The sequence below is a fragment of the Lotus japonicus genome, chromosome 6 (genome assembly GCF_012489685.1).
Source record: "Lotus japonicus ecotype B-129 chromosome 6, LjGifu_v1.2".
NCBI lineage: Eukaryota > Viridiplantae > Streptophyta > Magnoliopsida > Fabales > Fabaceae > Lotus > Lotus japonicus.
Genome location: NC_080046.1, coordinates 977,181 through 1,000,404, shown reverse-complemented (window position 1 = coordinate 1,000,404; position 23,224 = coordinate 977,181). Strand labels below are relative to the sequence as shown.

Below are 23,224 nucleotides of genomic sequence, written 5' to 3'. Positions count from 1 at the left end.
CTCCCTATGCAACTCGCCATGTCGCGACATCTTGCGACATCTTCCTACGCAACTCGCCATGTGCGCGCACCACACATCTAAAGAACTATTAAACAGATGTAAATTATCAAATATACTCAGAAAAATCTAATATTTTTATCATGGTTTCGTATACACGTTTTGTAAACCTCTATAAATTTTCAAGTCACAATTCAAAGTACAAAAATCTGGAAAAATCGTACACTAACCGCAGTTCGTAAGAAACTGGACAGCTTAACCTATACTCACTAAAATACACATAACTCGAGCTACAGACGTCGGAATGACGTGAAACCAGTGGCAAAAGTTTCGTAACAGAAAAACCTACAACTTTTATGAAGACTACTTCTTCAAATTCGGCCATTAACATAGCACGAAAAAGGGTACAAGAGAACGTAAATTTCTGCGCATCATGCAAGCCTATCATCTACCCCCAAAATCATCTAAAAACCAAACCCTAACTATTTCAATTTGGGAATTTTTGCAACCTAGGGTTCCTAAATCATGCTTTCTATCATTATCCACTATCATACCATTCCATAAAACATGAATTCAAACCCTTACCTCTTGTAGATCAGTTCTAAGTTTTCTCCTCTTTTCTCCTCTCCTTCTCTGCTTTCACGTGTTTCTTGTTCTGCTTCTCTTCTAATCCTTATTTTTTTTCTTTTCTTTCTTTCTATTTCACTCCTAACCCTTAAATAGCCATACAATGGGCCCCACTCTCAATTACTCACACTAAACCCTAAAACCTTATTTATCTATATCACATAATCACTTAATTATCTAACAAAATCACTTAATTACCATATACCATAATACTAATTAAAATAAAATAATAAATAACCTAATAACAGAAAATGGTGTGTTACAGCGGGGATGATCCATTAACACCACTAACTGATTTAGAAGAGGCTTCAACAGCAGCAGATTCATTGATCAAGTTAGATGGATCGCAGGCTGTAGAAGAACCACCGGGAGCACCATTCGAAGCCTTACAAACATCAAGATACTGTAATGGAAGAAGACAACACTATATTATATTAAGCAAATGTTCAAAAAATGCATTCAGAGTAAAATCAAATACGATTCTAACATCTTTTTTAGGTAGAATTTCTGCATTTCCCTTGTTGGATTTCTTTTGGGTTTCGAACTGCATCTTCAGTTCAGAAACAGGAGCCAACACTATAGAACCTTCTTGACAACCTCTACTTATATCAATAGCAGGGGAATTGTTTGAAGAAAACCCACCAGCAACATTAAAATCTTCATTAAGATCCTAATTTCATAAAAAAAGCAAATTAGATAAAAAATCATACTAATGGAAAAAACAAAATCAAAAAATCAGGTAAGATGTACAAAACCTTAGCAAAACTTGAAGAAGATCCTTGGCCAACACTCCCTGAGCTAGGAGTTGTTAAAAGCATATAGGGAGGAGAGCTTTCTAAGTGGGGATTTGCGTTCTTAAACTGGGAAATGACTTCAGAATTAGAACAAATTCTCTTCACCTTAAGATGGCTCAAACCATGTGTTGGAACTGTTGTCAACTTCAATCTTGAATAAAAATGACTTATCAATCAAACTCATAATCTCCGACGGAACCTGAGAATCGCTAAGGTCCTAGAATTGAAAAATATAATTTAGTTAGAGAAAAAATAGTACAAATTTAATTGAAAAGTAGAGGATTTAGGTATATCTGAAATAACCTTATGGCATTTTTCAACCAATTCTGAACATGGCTTATTAAGAAGGTTGTTGGCCTCTTGATCAAATAAAACAAAGGTTGTCGAATCTTTAGCATCCATAACCCTAAAACGAGTTTTGTATTTAGGAATTGCAGTAACAACATGGCGAACACAGGCTTCACAAAAGTACATGTCCTCAGCTGGGTACACCTTTTTGTTACACTTGCAAGCAGGGTAATACCAACTGTTGTCATCAGGAATGAATTTAACAGTGGCAAACACAACACAAACAGATTTCTGACGATAAGAAATTAGAAAAAGTCAGGGAAATGGAAAAAACACTATAAATCAACACCAAACCAACAAATAAAAAACAAAATAAAATAAACAAACCTCAGCCAAATCTTTAATCTGCTCAATGGTTTTCCCTTCATTTTGTTTTAGAAAATCCTCTGCTGGAGATAGTTTTGCCGAATCCTGAAGCTGGCAAATGACCTTAGCAGCAGGGCCATTAGCCTCAAAAAACATTTCTCGAATTGGACCAGCTTCATCAATAGCAGGATTAAAAAGAATTTGGGTTGCCCCATACATGTTTTGAATGCTAGGCCTCCCTGTGAATTACAAAAGAAAGGAAGTTAGAATCTAAGGACGCCATACGAATTTAATTAAGGAGAATGATTTACAAAAGAACAAACAAACGAAAAACAAAAAAAAAACCTTTAAAAGGTTTTATCTTCGCAAATTGGACAACAACTACAGCGTTCGTCATATCCCCAGAAGCCAATTGCCCAACAATTTCATCCACATATTTTCCAAAAAAAAACTGCCTCGACACGAACTCTAAGCAAAAGAGAAAAAACCAAATCAATAAACACCACATAAGATAATTGAATCAAAATTATGGTACAGATTTACACATACCCTTCCTGTTCAATTTCTAGTGTGATCCTCTTTTGCACTTTACCATGCTTCTCAAACTCCTGCTCACCAGAGGAGCCAGTCAAGATACCTATGACATCTGGAAAAAATAAAACTTTTAGAGGGCCATAACAACGTTTATATAATGTAAAAAAAAACAAAATAAAACATAATAACAACAAAATCACAACGATTCTATATATAAATATATTAACAGAAAAAACAAAAATTGAAATAACAAAAAAATTACGTATAAAGATAACAAAAAGAGCAATAATCAAATTAAGGGGTGAATAATTTATAGATTGAAAGAAGAATGAATCAAAAAATAAACAGATAAAATATCAAAAAATAAATAAACAGATAAAATCTACCTATGAGGAAGGATGTGTCAGGATCCTTGAAGACAACATCAGATAGAGGCATGAAGGTAAAAGGTTTTCCTGTGATGGGGGTGTTAGCCATAAGCCTAACACTGGTATGAATTTGAAAATTAACCTTGTATGGATGAGAGGTCGTCCTGAAATCACCGTCGTTCTCACAAACACCAAAAAATGATATTTGGTATACACGGCCCTCAAGCACCTGATTCTTGAATCGGTAGACTAAAGTACGCCGGATTGAAGCATGTATTTTGCAACCCTAAATAAAAACAAAAAAGGACGTTAAAATAAGATTCTCAAAACATAAACCCATAAACATTGAGGAATATAGGGTAAAAATGAAACCTTGGAGTCCATCAAAACCATCTCCAACGGTGAAGGTAGCTTAGATCCAGAGTAGCTAGGAGTTAACCACAACCTTACAACCTTCACAACAATGGCCCAAGTTTCTTTGGAAGCATCAATCTTGGACACATCATCAACTCGGAGAGACATTTCAAGAGGGGATGAAGAACAAATTATGAAGAAGATAAACTCTTAATTCAGAAGGGATTGTGGATGAGGGCATCACAACACAACTACTTATATAGAAGACTCTACATGGGTTGAAACCTTTGAATTTTCATTTCAAAATAAGAATTGGAAACAACAAAATAAGGGGGGATGAACAAACAATTATTGGGCACATATAGAGAAAATCAAAACACAAAGTCCCAATATTCATTAAAGGGGCGTGAAAAAAAAATCAGGGAATGGAGAATGGAATGTTGAGCCAATAAATGGAGGATGATGAATTTGAAATATATTGTGTTAATAAGGAATAGGGGTTCATGTGTATAAACGTGAAGACATAATGAGAGAAAGAGAATAAAAGAAAGGAGATAAAATAGATGAAATTAAAATTAAATATTCTTTATTTTAATTACTTAGTGGGCGATTTAAATAATACATAGGGAATGTAGAAATACAAATAAAGGAGGCTGAATAATTAAATCATTTTCGAATATAAATGAAAAAGGGACCGGATTCATAATCTGTTTTTCAACAACATGAGAAAAGTGAGGATAAAGAGAGATAAAATCAATGAAGATTAATGTTAATTGTACATTAAAATTTGACCAACAATAAACACTCAATGATTCTATGCTTATGCCGAGATAATGGGGGAGACTAAATTAATGGAGATAGTGGAAGAAGAAGAAAAATGAAGGTTGGAGGAATAAAAATGAATATAATATTCATGGAGGGACACGTGTCACGTTGTGATGCAAAGGGGAGGGAATAAAATATTGCAAAATATTCAGGAGCTGAGGTTTTTGATAATGACATGCTTGGAGTGTTACTGCTTTAATATATATATAGATGTAGATTAGCCTCCGTTTTAAAGTTCTTAGAGCATCTCCAATGATAGTATCTAATGTTAAATACATACTCATATGAGTATCTATTACCATTGTAGTACATATTCATGTTCAACATGGCTAAGATGAGTATGTGAGAATAGATACTCTACACTAGACTTGAAAATTGTGCTTTATTTATTACAAGCATTTACAATTAATATAATTAAATTATATAATTAATTAAAGTGAAGATAAATAATAAAAATACAAATGTGATGTTGATGGTGGGTTCCACTATATAAACTTTTAAGAGTTGTTGGGTTGGAGGAAAAAGTTAGTAAAGTGGTGTAGATAATGTGACATTATGGGGAATTATAAAAAATGAAGTGTAGATATTTTAGTGAGTATGATGAATGATGGATGTAGATGCTCTTAGAACATCTCCAATGTTAGTTCTTAATTTTTAGTTTTTAGCACTATTCATGTCGGTCTGTATTGCCACATGTGCTTAAGCAACTCTCAAGCAATTTTGCTACAACCATGAGTTCTTAGTTCTTACCACTATTCATTTGGTCCCACCAACCACATTATTTATACTTTTTATTTTCATAAAGTAGTAAAACAAAATTCATAAAGTAATAAAGTATTTTGGATGAGAAATAAAAAATAATTTTTTATGCTAAGAACTCAAAAAGTAAAACTCCTTATATAAGAACTGAGTTCTTATTTTTAAGAACTAATAACTTCATGTCAGCACCTCCAATGGTTAAGAACTGAGTTCTTAACTCAAAAATAAGAACTAAGAACCTTGCATTAGAGCATCTCCAATGCTAGTTCTTATTTCTTAGTTCTTAGCACTATTCATGTGGGCCCGTACTAGCACATGTGCTTAAGCAACTCTATGCAGATTTTGCTCCAACCATGAGTTCTTAGTTCTTAGCACTATTCATTTGGTCCCACAATATCACTATAGTAGTAATATTTTTTACTTTCATATAATTTTGCTTTAAATTTAAATTCTAATTCAATATTTAAATTAAATGAATTGATGAATGAGAGAGAAAAAATTAACTTTTCATGCTAAGAATTCAAAAAGTAAAACATCTTATATAAGAACCTAGTTCTTATTTTTAAGAACTAAGAACTCCACGTCATCTCCTCCAATGGTTAAGAACTCAATTCTTAGTTCTTAACTTAAAAATAAGAACTAAGAATCTTGCATTGGAGATGCTTTTATAGTTTAAGGTTATGCACAAAGTTTAAGACTTTATTAATTGATGTTATGATTTGACTGAAACACCATTATTTAATATGAGTTAAATGAAAGAGAGAGAATTAAATCATTGATCAACTAATTGTGAGTATTGTGATTGGTGAAAATAAATTTGTTACTTCGGATATGCAATATTAAATGAGGACATGAATTGAAAATAATGAGATAAAGTGTTTTGGATATTTAATACAATAATGGTTTTGGAACAAAACAAAAAAGTTAAAACTATAATAGTTTTGGAACAAACTGAGTATTTTCTCCGTCCTCATTTATAAGTCAATTTAACCAAATTCTATAAGATTAAGAAAAATAGTTACTAGTAATTTCAAAAAAAAAAGTTACTAGTATTAAATTTTTAAAAAGTTTTATTGAGTTTCCTAGATTACCCATGAATTTTTCTCTCCGAATTACTATTTTTTTTTCAAAATCACATTATCTCGCTCATATTAAATATGAGGGTAAGTTTGGAAAAAAGTATTAATTGCTTCATTAGTATTACAAAGTGACGGAAATTGTTATTCAAACTACATCTATTTGTACCGCTGGAAAATTAAAAGACACCGAAACACCTCTGTCACTCACACTTTCGAATTGCGTTTGTATCGCAGTTTGCGAGTGCACTTATCATGAAGTTTGAAAGTGCGATACACACGCAGCTTAAAAGTGCGAGGTTGACACACTCTGAAGTTGCGTTAGTAACGCACCGACCACTTTGACTGTAACTTATGCATTAAAGATTTGACTCTGAGGTTTTTCTTGAGTTCTCTTGTCCTTGGATTGGAATGATGAAAGATATTGCAGTTGAGTTTCAATTGTAATCTTCTAAGGTCTTCAAGTTCTCCTTTTATATTCCTTGATCTTCAGTAAAATTGAATATAGTTGTTGGAGCTTGTTCTTCATGTAGGTTATAGCTGTTGGGTCTTTTGGTGCTCTTGAGTACCTTTGTCAGGTGCATTAAATGCATGGTATTGTTTGATGAAGACTTTATGCTCAGAAGAGTGTATGACAGTTGGTAGGTAGCTTTGAGTCTTGGTTCCTATCCGTTGGATCTTTTGGTGCTCTTGAGTACCTTTGTCAGGTGCATTATACTTGAGCTTGTCAGATCACGGGCTCTTCTTCTTTTCTTGAGACTTCCTCTCCAAGACTGTGTACGATCTTTTTAGACTTTTACCGCTATTGCGCGCAGTCTTCAGACGGTTGAACTTAACAATCTTCCTCTTTTTGAAGATGACAATTTGAAAGAGAGTTATAGCGCATGAGTATACTCCCCCTGAGTATGTGCATTAAGTGTGATTAACATAATCATTGAAAATCAATCCCATTGGAATGGAGGTAGAACCCAAAATGAAGGCAACGTGAACTTGAAGGAAGCATCGCAAGGAAAATGTTGTGGATTAAAGCTTCCATCATTTACATTATAGACCCCGAATTAAATGGGCCTCGAGGGTAATAAGCTTTATCATTATAACCAGGCTTAAATATGTTGGAGGTCCCTCTAAAATAGGGGTGCTTTGGTTAAGCCCCCTATAAAATACTTTTGTGGGAATACACCCTTAAATGCAAATAATAGCGTGGTTTAGGTCCATGCCGTTAATCATCCGTTACAAAAACGTTAAGTCACTTAAAAAAAAGCTTAAGTGGCATTTTTTATATAATTTTTATTAAATTTGATTTCCACATCTGAAAATTAAAGATTATTTAGAAAAAAAAACTATCTTGTTGAAAAAAAACTATCTTCTTCCAACTTCCCTTTCCCACTTCCCAGAAACCTCCATCCTCAACGGTAGCTGATTCGAAGGCCACCATAGAAACCTTCATCACCTCCCTCCTCTACTCTTCCTCTGTCTCCCCCTCCACGACGTCTATCCTCGAAATCCTTAAGTCCCTTGCTCAAAATCCCTAAATCCCCCATTTTCAGAACATAGACATTTTCATACTGTGTCTCTTCGCGTATGGACGACGATTGTGATCTTCACGCCGTCGAAGACCAGCTTCTGGGATGATGGTGAGGTAGCGGTGGTGCGCAAAGCTTCAGATCGGAGAGGGAGGTGATGTCTATGACAGATTCGATGGTGTGACTTAGGGGTGTAGTGGTGTGAGGGAGAAGGCTTCGATGGTGCGATTTTCAGATCTAGAAAGGGGAAGATGGAACCGGGGTGGCGCGATTTGAGGTAAGTATTGGGGACGAAAGGAGGCGGCGCACGCGTTTTGGGCGGCGGCACAATTAGGGTTTGGGACTGTGTTTTGGGTGGCTATGGTGACTATGTTCTGGAAGATGAATATTCTTGAAAAGGTGATGAGGTAAGTTTAAATAAATTTAAAACCGAACTATTGATACCAAAATATCTTGCAACTTAGTGGTGAGGAAGCTCTGGCTAATGCCTCAGGTCTGAGGTTCAAATCCTTTTCAGTGTATTTTTGAAATTTTAACATTTTCTCTTATGCTTACTTGGCAAGGATGCCAGCATGGTCTAATGACGTGGCAGTTCTGTTAGAAGATCCATTAGAAGTCTAACAGCAGAGACTTAAATCACACTATTATTTTGCGTATAAGGGTGTATTCCCAAAAACAAATTGTAGGGGCCTTAACCAAAACACCCCTATTTTAGAGGGACCTCGAACATATTTAAGCCTTATAATCACTGCAATAGTAAATCGATTCCTTTTGTAGACAACTAGAGAAATAAGATGTTGACACAGAAATTGAATCACAACCACAAACGAACATAACATCATCTCCCAAACTCTCCAGTTTCACCTTTCCCACAAGCTTCCGACTTTGGGCATCAAGTTCCAACTTATACACTTGAAAACCCCTAGTGTTATTTGCAATGTAAAATCTTCTCACCATCCACAGGTCTCCCTCCAATGATTTCACAAGATAGATCTTCACATAACAAGCCCTTATTTCATCAACAATTCCCAATGAAGCATCATTATATAATTTTTTAATTACCTGAATGATCAAGATTGAAGAAGAAAAAAATATTATTTTGGGCAACATCTACTAGACCTTTGTAGAATATAATATATGCGTAGGGTGGATTGTTAGTGTATACATAGCCCCAATCGGTTTGGCCTGCTCTAATGAAAGGAATGCAACACTCTATGTTGGAATTTGCTACAACCACATAATCATTGGGGCTTTTTATTGGGTCAGCACACAAAGTAACCTTATGTATTTCACTTATGTAGAGTTTATGGAGTGGTGACAGAGGAATAGGAGCTACATTCTTAAAAGGATTGAACAGAGTAATAGTAAGATTGGATTCACATATTGCTACCCAACCATGTCTAGAGCCCCATATCTTTTTCCCATAAGGCATCTTTGATTGAAAAATATAGAATCTATGAGATGGGATGATGTACAAACCTCTTTTTGATGGGAATGTTAGCAGCACTTGGCTTTGATGGTTGACTTTCACAACCGAGCACCAATTTTTGAACACAGTAATGAACCAAACATGATATATTCCTTCTAGGCTTAATTGCAACTTTGGTCCCCGACGTTTACCAATGCCACAATTTTGGTCCCCCACCTAATTTAATTACATGGATGGTCCCCGACGTTGTAGGCCGTGTGCAACGGTAGTCCTACCATTTATTTCTTAATGGAGGAGGTTTACGTGGACGTCTAGTTGGAGAGAGAAACGAGGTATGAGGAGAGAGGGAAGCACGTGAGTATCACGTGACCCTTATCTGAACTCATTATACCCAAACCCCTGACCTCCCTGGAACGAAGAAGGTAACGCGATTTAGATCCCTAGGATTTCAGATTTGGGTATAATGAGTTCATATAAGGTTCACGTGAGTTCACGTGATACTCTCACGTGCTTCCCTCTCTCCTCAGATCTCCTTTTTCTCTCCAACTAGACGTCCACGTAAGCCTCCTCCATTAAGAAATAAATGGTAGGACTAACGTTGCACACGACCTACAACGTCGGGGACCATCCATGTAATTAAATTAAGTGGGGGACCAAAATTGTGGCATTGGTAAACGTTAGGGACCAAAGTTGTAATTAAGTCTTCCTTCTATTAACTCGTCAAGGATTAAGCTGAGAGGATCTGCTTCTAAAATTGCCCAATCCGCCTCCATTGCTATGAATGTAAGTATGTAAAAGCAAAATGAAGTTCTTATAATGAGCTCCTTGTGTGCCTAGATAAAATTTAGTGAAATCCATTCATTTATGATATATTCGATTTAATATAAAAAAGGAAGAAGTTTATGTGCTGAAAGTTGGGGTTCAAATTTTGATATCCCAGAGACATGAATTCATGGAATTTTTATTTAAAATAGCAATATTATCTAAGTCATATGTATTAACTCCTAATTCAAAATTGTTACAGTCAATTACAAATAAAAGTAATTGGGTGAAGATTTATTAGGTGATCTGCATGGGTTAGGTCGTGTAGATTCATTCATTTTCAAATTACTAATTCGAAGTCATTATAGTTAATTAGGTAAAAAAATAATTGAATTGGGTAATTGTGAATAAAATATAGTTATTAGGTAATGATTGATAAAGTTAGATTTCTAGATTATAGAAACTATTATCTTTGTTTACGTTTCTAGAATCTAGAATGGTAATAACTGACATAATCAAAATAAAACATCACTCGTTATCATTAAAAATTCATATTCATAAATATTATGATTTTTAATGATTATAAAAATTTAAAACTAAAACAATCCTTATGATTGATCTCGGTTATATTACTTAATTTATAAATAAATCGAGTAATTCTATACACATTTAACAAAAGTAACTTTTAATTAAGTAACAAATGATTTACAGTATAATGTGATTAAAAATTATGTGATTGAAAATATATCATAAATTATAGTTAGTGATTTACAGTATAATTTTTTATTTTTTTGGGTAAATCAGAAAGGTAAATTACACCCTTCAATGATTGATCTCAAGACCTTCCAATGATAAAGCTTATTACCACCGAGGCCCATTTGATTCGGGGCTTATAATGTGAATGATAGAAGCTTTGATCAACAACATTTCCCTTGCAATCCTTCCTTCAAGTGCACGCTGCCTTCTTTTTGAGTTCTACCTTCATTTCAATGGGATTGATTATCTTAACTTGAAGTAGTTTGAATTCTGTACTTGAGCTTGTCAGATCACGTGCTCTTCTTATTTTATTGAGACTTCCTCTCCAAGATTGTGTACAATCTTTTCAGAGTTTTACCGCTATTGTGCACAGTCTTCAGATGATCTCCCTTTCATAGACAATCTCAATTCTTTGCCTTGTGTAGATATTTTGTGCTTAATCAGCGCTCCTTAGGTTCAGACGATGGTGATAAGTGTACCTAGAATGTGGAAATACTAGTGTAGCACTTATGTCCTTAAAATTGTAATCGTACAAAACGTGATAAGTAATATGATTAGACGTTTGAACTTAACAATCTCCCCCTTTTGCAGATGGCAATTTTAAAGAGAGTTATAGCGCATGGGTATACTCCCTATGAGTATGTGCATTAAGTGTGATTAAGATAATCATTGAAAATCAATCTCATTAGAATGGAGGTAGAACCCAAAATGAAGGTAGTGTGCACCTGAAGGAAGGGTCGCAAGAGAAATTTTGTTGATCAAAGCTTCCTTCCTTTACATTATAGACCCCCGAATCAAATGAGCCTCGAGGGCTATAAGCTTTACCATTATAATCACTACAATAGTAAATCGAGTCCTTTTGTTGACAACTACAGAAACAAGAAGCTGACACAGAAATTGAATCATAACAACCAATGAACAGAACATCATCTCCCAAACGCTCCGGTTTCACTTTTCCCACAAGCTTCCCACTTTGAAAACCCCTAGTGTTATTTATAATGTAAAATCTTCTCACCATCCACATGTCGCCCTCCAATGATTTCACAAGTTATTTCTTCACATAACAAGGCCTTATTTCTTCAACACTTCCCAATGAAACATCATTTATAATTTTTTCATTACCTGAATGATCAAGATTGAAGAAGGAAACAATATTGTTTTGGGCAACATATAATAGAACTTTGTAGAATATAATATATGCGTAAGGTGGATTGTTAGTGTGTACATTGCCCCAATCGGTTTGGCCTGCTCTAAAGAAAGAATGCAACACTCTATGTTGAAAATTGCTACAACCACATAATCATTTCGGCTTGTTATTGGGTCAGCAGACAAAGTAACCTTATGCATATCACTTATGTAGAATTTATGGAATGGTGGCAGAGGAGTAGGAGTTACATTCCTAAAAGGATTGTACAGAGTAGTGGTAAGATTGGATTCACATATTGCTACCCAACCATGGCTAGAGCCACATATCTTTTTCCTTTAAGGCATCTTTGATTGAAAAATGTAGAATCTATGAGATGGGATGTTGTACAAACCTCTTTTTAATCGAAATGTTAGCATTGACAACACATTAGTCCTGAATTACTAGCTTTCATGGTTGGGTTTCGCAACCGAGCACCAATTCTTACACACAGCAATGAACCAAACATGATCTATTCGTTTTATTAACTTGTCAAGGATTAAGCTGAGAGGATCTGCTTCTAAAATTTCCCAACCAGCCTCCATTACTGTGAATGTAAGTATGTAAAAGCAAAATGAAGTGCTTATAATGAGCTCCTTGTGTGCCCAGATAAAATTTAGTGAAATCCATGCATTTATAATATATTCGATTTAATATAAAAAGAGGAAGAAGTTTATGTGCTGAAAGTTGGGGTTCAAATTTTGATATCCTAGGCACATGAATTCAGAGATTTTTTTTTAAAACAACAATATTATCTAAGTCATATGCATTAATTTCTAATTTAAAATAGTTACAGTTAATTACAAATAAAAGTAATTGGGTGAAGATTTATTAGGTGATCCGCATGGGTTAGGTCGTGTAAATCCATTCCTTTTCAAATTACTTATTCGAAATCATTATAGTTAATTAGGTAAAAAAATAATTGAATTGGGTAATTGTGAATAAAATATAGTTATTAGGTAATGATTGATTAAATTAGATTTCTAGATTATAGAGATTATAGAAACTATTATCTATGTTTACGTTTCTGGAATCTAGAATGATAATAACTGATTTAATCAAAATAAAACACCACTCATTATCATTAAAAACTCATATTCATAAATATTATGATTTTTAATGATTATAAAAATTTAAAACTAAAACAATCCTTTTGATCGAGTAATTCTATACACATTTAACAAAAGTAACTTTTATATAAGTAATGAATGATTTACAGTATAATGTGATTAAAAATTATGTGATTGTTGAAAATATATCATAAATTATAGTCGTTGATTTACAGTATAATTTTTTTTATTTTTTTGGATACATCAGAAAGGTAAATTACACCCTTCAGTGATTGATCTCGGGACCTTCCAATGATAAAGCTTATTACCCCCGAGGGCCATTTAATTCGGGGTCTATAATGTAAAGGATGGAATTTTTGATCCACAACATTTCCCTTGCAATCCTTCCTTCAAGTGCACGATGTCTTCATTTTGGGTTCTACCTCCTTTCCAATGGGATTGATTATCTTAACTTGAAGTAGTTTGATTTATGTACTTGAGCTTGTCAGATCACGTGCTCTTCTTCTTTTCTGGAGATTTCTAAGATTGTGTACGATCTTTTCAGAGTTTTACAGCTGTTGCGCGTAGTCTTCTGACGGTCTCCCTTTCATAGTCGATTTCATTTCTTTTCCTTGTGTAGATCTTTTGTGCTTGATTGACGCTCCTTAGGTTCAGACGATGATAATAAGTGTACTTGGAAGGTGGAAATATTAGTGTAGCACTTATGTCCTTAAAATTGTTATCGTACAAAACGTGATAAATAATATGATTAGACGTTTGAACTTAACAATCTCCCCTTTTTTTAAGATGGCAATTTAATAGAGTTACATCGCATGAGTATACTCCCCTGAGTATGTGCATTAAGTGTGATTAAGATAAACATTGACAATCAATCCCATTGAAATGGAGGTAGAACCCAAAATGAAGGCAGCGTGCACTTGAAGGAAGGATCGCAAGGGAATGTTGTTGATCAAAGCTTCCATCCTTTACATATAGACCTCCGAATCAAATGGGCCTCGAGAGTAATAAGTTTTATCATTATAATCACTGCAATAGTAAATCGAGTCCTTTTGTAGACAACTAGAAAAACAAGAAGCCGACACAGAAATTGAATCACTACCACCAATGAACAAAACATCATCTCCCAAACTCTCAACTTTCACCTTTTCCACAAGCTTCCCACTTTTAGAATCACAACCACCAATGAACAGAACATCATCTCCCATACTCTCCAGTTTATTTTTTAAGTTTGGTCTATAAGTCTGTAGTTAATAATTTAGGCTTAATTGCACTTTTGGTCCCCCAATTTTTGCCTTCCTGCGAAAATCGTCCCCAAACTTCAAAATTAGCAAAAAACGTCATCCAACTATACATGTCGTTGCATTTTTTGTCTGTCGTTTACCTTTGGTGAGAAAACTAACATGAGAAGCTGATGTGCCTCCCTCACGCGTGTCTCACGTGACTTTCTTCAGAGAGCTTGATGACTGGACAAGTCACATGCTTCTCACGTGACTCTAAAATGGGGTAATCAGGTCTAATTAGGGTTTGCAATTTCATAACTATTTGAGCATTTTAGAGTTACGTGAGAAACATGTGATTTGTCCAGTCATCAAGCTCTCTAAAGAAAGTCACATGAGACACACGTGAGGGAACCACACCATCTTCTCACGTTAGTTTTCTCACAGAAGGCAAACGGCAGACCAAAAGTGCAACGACATGTATAGTTGGAGAACGTTTTTTGCTAATTTTGAAGTTTGGGAACGATTTTCGCAGGAAGGCAATAGTTGGGGGACCAAATGCAATTAAGCCAATAATTTAAGAGTAATGATTTTATTTACACTTCATTTTTGCTTATATCTCATTTTCATTCCTTTTTTCAAACATTTTATGTTACATCATATATCATATCACTCATTTCTCTCATTTATTTTATATCTAGCGATGAAAGTGAAAAAGTAATGTGAATACAACATTATTCATAATTTAATTGAAGTTCTTTTTGCAGTCAATGATTTCATGATGGATAATGAAATCATTATAATCTTAGATCGATCTATGGGGATTAGCACTTCTTTGAAAAAAAATGGAAAGCAACCATATATAACATGATGGGTGACCCTACTGTGCATGTGTGTATTCAACTCTTGGCGGATATGATGATCCCATTGATGAAGAAAAGTTGAGCATATCAGACAGGCAAGGGCAGAAAGGTAATTTCACAAGAGGTGTTGTCAATCAACACAAAAGAGAGAAGCAGCAAAATCATGTTATTCCCTTATTTATTTTATTTTTCCTTTTTACCCATTAACTTTATGCTGTCTGCATCAGTCATCTTTCAGTGTCACTATCAACCTATTTTCATTTCCACAAAAGCCCTAAAGGCCAAAACACAGCTTCTTCCTTTCTCAATTGCACCCTTCTCTCTCTTCTCTATTTGCTTGGGGGGTCATAGGAACCCAGTTGCTTCCCTTTTTCCGGAAATAAAAATCTACCAATTCCTAAATATGTTTTCAGAAAAACAGGGTTAACAAAAAGCACTTCACAATTCAAACATCTTCAAGTTGTTCATTCTAGGAGTTATAACAAATCAAAAACCAAAGGAATTGAAGGAACCCTCATAACAAAACAGCTTATAGTCTCCTCCACTGTTCTTTTACCCTACCCTTCAATTCCCACACACACCCTCTCTCTGTCCTATAATATTATCATAACCATTCCATCTTCCTTCAAACTTCAAACTCTCTCTCTTTCTCTCTCTCTATGAACCATAGTTTAATTCTTCCTTGCTCAAATCTCATCCAAGTTTTTTTTATTTCTTTTTTCTTTATAAATCATTCTTCCTTCTATTTACTTCTTCTCTTGTCAGGATTTTTTATGGGATAAGACTTTTAATTTGTTGTTGTTTTTACTGCTTCTTTATGCTTAGATTTCACTCTCCTTCTTGTATCATAATCCCCAATATATAGTGAGATTGAAGATCCAATCTAACTAGCCAATTAACCATGAATTCTCTTCAAGAATTTGAATCATCACCAAACCAGGACAACAAAGGCATCAGCACAACCATCACCAACATAGCAGGGAGCAGCTCCAATTTGATGATGACTATGTCTTCATCAGCCTCATCATCATCATCAACAACAGCAGCAACATCATCACCACCATCAACAACTCCGAGCCGCTACGAGAACCAGAAGCGAAGAGACTGGAACACGTTTGGCCAGTACCTTAGAAACCATAGACCGCCACTGTCGCTCTCACGCTGCAGCGGCGCTCATGTGCTTGAGTTCCTAAGGTACCTTGACCAATTCGGGAAGACAAAGGTTCACACACATGTTTGTCCATTCTTCGGACACCCGAACCCCCCTGCACCGTGTCCATGTCCCCTGCGCCAAGCGTGGGGGAGCTTGGACGCGCTGATAGGGAGGCTCAGGGCTGCGTTTGAAGAGAATGGAGGGAAGCCGGAGGCGAACCCTTTCGGTGCTCGAGCGGTGAGGCTCTACCTTCGTGAAGTGCGTGACTCACAAGCTAAAGCCAGGGGAATCAGCTACGAGAAAAAGAAGCGCAAGCGTCCACCTCACCCACCACCACCTCCTGCGGCGTTGCCACCATCAAATGGAGCAAGAGCAACTCACTAGTGTAAGACTTCAACTTCCTGCGCTACGTAGCCAAATCATTAAGTCAATCTGGTCATATTTATGCATATTATATTTATAGTGTTGAATCAACTAAACTTTTTTATTTAGTACAACGAGAAGAAACAAGGATAAAATCCTACATATGGTTACATTACATATGTTTTTATAAAGTTACCTAACTTCACAGTTCACACTTATTTACATTTACATAACAGAGTTAAGAAAAGAAGAGAGAATTAAAAAATATGGTTAATGATGTAATAAAAATTATGAGAGATGAGAAGTAAAATCAAGTGAAAATGACGTGGAGAAAAAAACTTAATGTAAACATATCATTATTTTAAAGTTATACATACAGAAAAATACAATTAATAGTGCAAATATCTAAATAGACACATTTCATACACTTTAATTTTTCTTCAATTTCATCTTAACAATGTTCTGTTGGATGTATGCGTATGAATGTCTATCAAACATTTTTTATATCATATATGATGTGAGAATTTCACTATCTCAAAATCTTAAGCTAATGTATATATGTTTATTTAAGTGCTTTTTCTTAAAAAAGTGTGTGGTTATAAAAAGATTGTATAATTAGTCCTAAAGTTGTACGTGTAGTATTTAATTTATGTATAACCATGAATAATTTTCTCTTAATTAATAATTATAAGAGCAAATAAGAATAAAACACTAGATGTAAAAAAAAAACACTAGCTAGATCACATGCAAGGCTCTTGTATAAAATGAGAATTCAACTATCTTAAAACTTAAAGTTGATTACTGTGTTTGAAAGAAAATTTGATTAATGAAAATATATATGAATGAATGGTTCTATAAATATCTAAAATACTATTTGGTTTCACAATTAAATTTTCTAAGTGTGAATTTTTTATTTAGAAAAATGAATAAAAATAGAAAAAAATCAAACTATCTTAAAGACATATGATATGATATGGGTGGATAGTTCTTATATAAAACTGTATATTTCATATAAAGGCTTGCTCTCAAAAAAAAAAAATGCTCTCAAAAAAAATATTTCATATAAAGGCTTAATTTTGATGCAGTGTAAATATTTTTACACTATCAACCAATCAAATTTTAAAGATAAGCACACCAAATAATTGAATTAAATAAGAAAATATTTTTTTCACATTTTTGAAATGTGATTAATTAGTTGACAATATCAAAAACCTTTATATATACTACTTAACCTTTTCTAGTAGATATATAGTTGTCATAAAGATTTTCTTTTGGATGTTTGGTATTGGGCTGTGAAGTAAGATACGCTCTGTGAAATCCTATAATTAACCTTTCCTGGTCGATTGCATACCTTAAATATAATTAATATATGTGTTCTTTCTTTTACTGCTATTATTTATGATGCAGAAGTAGTAGTGATCTGAGATGGGGTTACTGCAATGTAAGATATGCTCTGTGGAACTTGAATCAAAAACATGCAATGGAACCTGCAGTTACTGGTAGAAGAAGCAGTGATAGAGTAATTTGAAGAAGAAGAAGAGGGTACTACAATTGTGTTACCTATTATTCACCGTCAAATTTGTAATAAATATGTGTGTGTACTTGAAGGTGGGTCATTTATGACGATTAATGGATTTTGCAGATCATGTTCCATTCCATGTCTTCATTGGATGCGGTAAATGCAATTTCTAATTTCTTGTGTATTCTTTTTTTACCCCTTTTTAATTACTTGTAACGTCTAGCACCTAATCATCCACTGGTTTGGTTTATGTTCAATCAAGCTAGCTAGCTAGCTTTTATTCACTATCTATGTCATGGTGTTTTCGGTCTTTCTTTTTGTGTTTTGAGTTTTCAGAAGCCATAGGGGGGCCATCCTGGTAGCTTTATCAGTTTCCCTGTTGAGAGTTGAATTCAAGGGGGATTAATTTCATGTTGTTTTTGGTTCCTCATAAATATAGAAACTGTAGATAGTGAGACTGGACAATGCTTCAAACTGTCATGCAATTGGGAGCATCATGTTTGCTAGTAGTAATTACTATTTCTTTGGAGTTTGAGCACCTTTGAGCAACTCAAACTCTCTCCCCTTTTCTCTTTTTCAAGTTTCTGATGACTTCTCCTACTTCAGCGGGAGTAAAATTGAAGAGACGGTTCTCGGTGAACTGACAATGAATAATGTTTCACTTTACAATGTAAAGTATGATTCTAATCTGTCATCGGTAGGAAATTTTTCTGGTTATTCTAATTGCATTCTTGAATCAACAATGTTGTGATGACGTACTTTGATAAATAAGAAGATAAATGAATATGTGATGTGATAGAAAATACAAAGATAGATAGAAAAAAATTGTGAAAATGAGATGAAAGAAAAAGTGAATTGAAGTATGAATGAATCGTTACCCTTATTATATATATTTAGCAAAAATTCTAACATATTTAACTGATAAAGTGATGTGAAGGTCAATTGAGTTAACAATTAATACTATAAATATATTCATAAATTTAGAGCGGTGGTTGTCTCATCCTTTAGTTCGAACATCGACGCTCATGGAATGAAGCATAACTTGTGGTCAGCCGTTTACTTAACTAAAACATCTACTTCGATAAAATTAATCAGCATTGTTGAGATTTGGCTCATTATATTTTGGGCTAAAATCTTTAGTTTATTAGGATTTGATTTAATGTGGATTGTAAAAGGTTTTAAGGGATTGTTCTAGGATTTATTAGGATTTTATTGTAAAATAAAGATCAATAGAATCCACTATAAATAGAATAACAATGTAACCTTAAAAGTTGTACTTGGTACCACATGCTTCATGCCACAAGTAATACAAAGGAGCTATAGCTACTCTATAGCTGCAGAGGTAGGCAATTTAGCCGAACTGCGTGACCAAAGATGTTGTGTGCTTTATCTGTGATTTCTCGCTCTACTACTTCGTGCAATCGAGGTGCTTGAATCCTCTACAAGTGGTATCAGAGCCGATGGTTCGTGGGACCATGGTAACGGCTGGACAACTTCCGCAGAGGGGCCGATGGTTAGTAACCATGGTAACGGCCGGGTAACTTCTGCGGAGGGGCCGATGGTTAGTAACCATAGTGACGGCTGATATCTTCTGCTGCGAAGGGAGGTCAACAAGGATTGCAGAAGACGTTGTGAGAGGAGAAACCAACGGATTTGAAAGACACGGAACAAGGTGGAGATCTGTCTACTTTCAAGAGGCGATGGCCACGCCAGGGAAGGAGATGTGGATGGATGCCAAGGTGGAGGAGTGAAGCGACAGGGTGTTGAGCAAGGTGGAGTTCAATCCCAGAAATCAGAATCAGGAAACTAAAGCAGCAGATCTTCATAGGGGGGGTCCGGAATTCGCCAAGGTGGAGATTGTTGAGATTTGGCTCATTATATTTTGGGCTAAAATCTTTAGTTTATTAGGATTTGATTTAATGTGGATTGTAAAAGGTTTTAAGGGATTGTTATAGGATTTATTAGGATTTTATTGTAAAATAAAGATCAATAGAATCCACTATAAATAGGATAACAATGTAACCTTAAAAGTTGTACTTGGTACCACATGCTTCATGCCACAAGTAATACAAAGGAGCTACAGCTACTCTATAGCCGCAAAGGTAGGCAATTTGGCCGAACTGCGTGACCAAAGATGCTGTGTGCTTTATCTGTGATTTCTCGCTCTACTACTTCGTGCAATCGAGGTGCTTGAATCCCCTACAAGCCCTTGTTGGGGAGAGTTACGGCGAGGACCCATGGGGCAAGGTCGAGGGGAAACACCAAGGAGATCTGAGACACCATATCTTAACCCAAAACCTTAAGGCATTAGGTTTATGGGTTCATCTCCTTATAAACTCTCCCTCTTACCTTGACTTCTCCGATGTGGGACTTGACTCTAACACTTGATTCCAACAATCTCCCCCTCAAGTGTGAGTCCCTCAACCACATCACCCATGGTCCTCCCGTCTGCGGAAACTATCCACCTTGCACCGCCGTTCGCTGCCAACGGAACCCGCCGCCTAGCCACACTGCTAGGAAGACTTTCGACACAAGGAGTCGTCACGGTCCCACGAACCATCGGCTCTGATACCACTTGTAGGGATTCAAGCACCTCGATTGCACGAAGTAGTAGAGCGAGAAATCACAGATAAAGCACACAGCATCTTTGGTCACGCAGTTCGGCCAAATTGCCTACCTCTGCGGCTATAGAGTAACTATAGCTCCTTTGTATTACTTGTGGCATGAAGCATGTGGTACTAAGTACAACTTTTAGGGTTACATTGTTATCCTATTTATAGGATACTACTAACCCTAGTAAAACATGATAAAATCTTTTTAAACCCATACACAATCTCCTTAAATCAAATCCTAATAAACTGAACAGATTTAACCCAAAATAAAACAGAAACAAATCTGAAACAAATCTTTCTGATTTTTTCTCTTTCTAATGAGCCAAAATCCCAACAATCTCCACCTTGGCGAATTCTCGAACCCTGTGAAGATATCTGCCTCAGTCTTCAGAACTTTAATTCCTTGGGATTGTACTCCTCCTCATGCTTAACACCAAGAACTTTGTAACAAGTCCAAGCCCGACTCGAACCTGTCACTGGTGACTAGCATGGTTAATAGTCGCACTACCTTGCAACTGAACTCCACCATGCTTAACACCCTGTTGCTTCACTCCTCCACCTTGTTGACCTCCCTTCGCAGCGGAAGATATCAGCCGTCACTGTGGTTACTAACCATCGGCCCCTCCGCATAAGTTATCCGACCGTTACCATGGTTACTAACCATCGGTCCCTCAGCGGAAGTTGTCCAGCCGTTACCATGGTCCCACGAACCATCGGCTCTGATACCACTTGTTGGGGAGAGTTACAGCGAGGACCCATGGGGCAAGGTCTAGGGGAAACACCAAGGAGATCTGAGACACCACATCTTAACCCAAAACCTTAAGGCATTAGGTTTATGGGTTCATCTCCTTATCTCCCTCTTACCTTGACTTCTCCGATGTGGGACTTGACTCTAACACTTGATTCCAACAAGCATGATCGGCGATGGATATCATAGTCTCAACAAAAATACTATAAATTATAATTAAATTGTCTCAACATCTACTTCGCAGAGATCTAACAGATGGTGTGATAGAAAAATAAAGAGGATAATTATATTGTACAAATAAAGCTTTTTTATAGGCAAATGTTAATTGTTAGCAATGTTAGTAAATTCGTTCCTTCATTAGGGTTTGAACTCTGATCCCTTCACCCTTTATTCCCCCAAACTCATGTCCCAGCCCCTAACTCTTACCATCACTTAAGTTGGTGGTGATTCGTTTGGTTTTTCACAAGTGTTGGACCGCGAATCTCCGAGCGGCGGGATTGGAGCTCGCTCCCTTTGTCCGGATGATCAAGGTATGAGTAAGGCATACCTCTGATGTTTCAGTTGGTTTAGTCCCCCCTTTGGCTAGGTGAATTGTTATGTCTGTTTTGTCTTCTCGGCTATGCGCATTAAGTCGGCTATGTCTACTCAACAGTAACCATCTAGCTGAGTTACGGGGATGACGGTGCATCCCTTTTCGATATTCACACTATGAGTCAGAACATATCTTTAGCACCATACAAGGAAGTGGGAAATGGGAAATTAATTTATGGGCAGCAAGGGCCCATATTGGACATGTGCACAGGGGAATCCTCTGTTTTGCACTACGTTGGGCCAACGAAGTTCAATCTCATGCGCGCGAAGGCCTACCTTTTACCAAGCTCTTTAACACCTCTAATTCAAGTTTGATATATAAGCCTTTAAAATGGTTAATGCATAAGAAATATGAAACTTTTGAAATACATTAACTTTAAAGATGACAAATTATCCACCAACACAATTCTCATATTAATAGTGGAAATTGAACTTATAATTTTATACGGAAAACACTTTATCTTTACCAAATGAGCCAATATTTGTTGGAAGAATAAAATTAAAAAGAAGTTGCCTTAATAACAGTGGGATATGCTGTGTATAATTGGCTTACAGATACATCTGAGAAGAACAGTTCAATTGGCTTTCTCAACTTGCACTAAATGCTGATCATCCGTACAGATTCGATCTCTTTGTTTATTTGTCGAGATGTTTCAAGGTTTTATTAAGAAAAAGATAAAGGTGGAGGGAATTTATTAAAGCAATAATATCTTTACATTAGCTCTCTAATTTGTAGTGGGTTCACTGTGGCAAATCTTGTACTAAAACTGAGCTGGTTTAAGTTAGAAGTTTCAGGTTTGTGTAATTAATAAGATATCACATGCATGCACGCGCGTGGATATATATAGTTAGACTATAAAAAATGTATATAATGTAGTATCTCAATATTTTAGAGTAATTATGACTTAAAAAAAAAGGTAATATTAATAAAGGCTAGCATAGTTAGTAGATAATTGAGCTTCTTAAACATTACAATGTGTTAATGTGTTGAACAAGATAGACATGTTTAGTGGCTGATTACCTTGCCACAAAAGGATGTAATAGGGAGGAAGACTTGTGGCTTGTGGGTTTGTCAATCTTGTGTTCTCGCTTAAGCGTGTTGTTTCTTCTCTTGAATAAAAGTTGAAGTCGCCCCAAAACAAAAGAGATGGGTACATTATTTAGGCAATTAAAAGGTTGAATAATTATGAGCATGCAAGAGAACAAAGAAAGTATGTCAAATATAAATGTATATAGAATCATTAAAGAGGCCTCAAGGTTGTTTTCTGAATGTTCTAAGCATATCCTTTTATCTAAATAGGTTATTGATCCTCCTACAAACGATTAGACATATTGACATCCAAATCGAAGATCAATTACAGATTGGAGTTGTGGCAAAAATAAATAAAATTAAGATTGAAGTCTGAAATGAGTAATAGTTTACATTATTACTTCTTATAATCTTTTA

At 35.5% G+C, this 23,224-nt stretch overlaps 3 protein-coding genes across 3 annotated transcripts; 1 reads left to right on the top strand and 2 right to left on the bottom strand.

Annotated features, from left to right (window-relative positions):
• Positions 1-1,809: 1,809 nt before the first annotated feature.
• LOC130722809 (replication protein A 70 kDa DNA-binding subunit C-like) lies at positions 1,810-3,496 on the bottom strand. The gene is made up of 7 exons (XM_057573657.1): positions 3,347-3,496; positions 2,993-3,260; positions 2,665-2,718; positions 2,418-2,540; positions 2,094-2,311; positions 1,911-1,997; positions 1,810-1,824 (listed from the first exon to the last, which is right to left on the bottom strand). The coding sequence occupies exons 1-7, from the start codon at positions 3,494-3,496 to the stop codon at positions 1,810-1,812; spliced, it is 915 nt and encodes a 304-aa protein (XP_057429640.1).
• A 4,747-nt stretch (positions 3,497-8,243) lies between these two features.
• LOC130722808 (uncharacterized) lies at positions 8,244-8,943 on the bottom strand. The gene is made up of 2 exons (XM_057573656.1): positions 8,677-8,943; positions 8,244-8,573 (listed from the first exon to the last, which is right to left on the bottom strand). Exons 1-2 carry the CDS (start codon positions 8,941-8,943, stop codon positions 8,244-8,246), a joined length of 597 nt encoding a protein of 198 aa, XP_057429639.1.
• A 6,151-nt stretch (positions 8,944-15,094) lies between these two features.
• LOC130726979 (protein LIGHT-DEPENDENT SHORT HYPOCOTYLS 4-like) lies at positions 15,095-18,113 on the top strand. The gene is made up of 2 exons (XM_057578301.1): positions 15,095-16,329; positions 17,715-18,113. The coding sequence occupies exon 1, from the start codon at positions 15,693-15,695 to the stop codon at positions 16,326-16,328; it is 636 nt and encodes a 211-aa protein (XP_057434284.1). The 5' UTR covers positions 15,095-15,692; the 3' UTR covers position 16,329; positions 17,715-18,113.
• Positions 18,114-23,224: the final 5,111 nt, after the last annotated feature.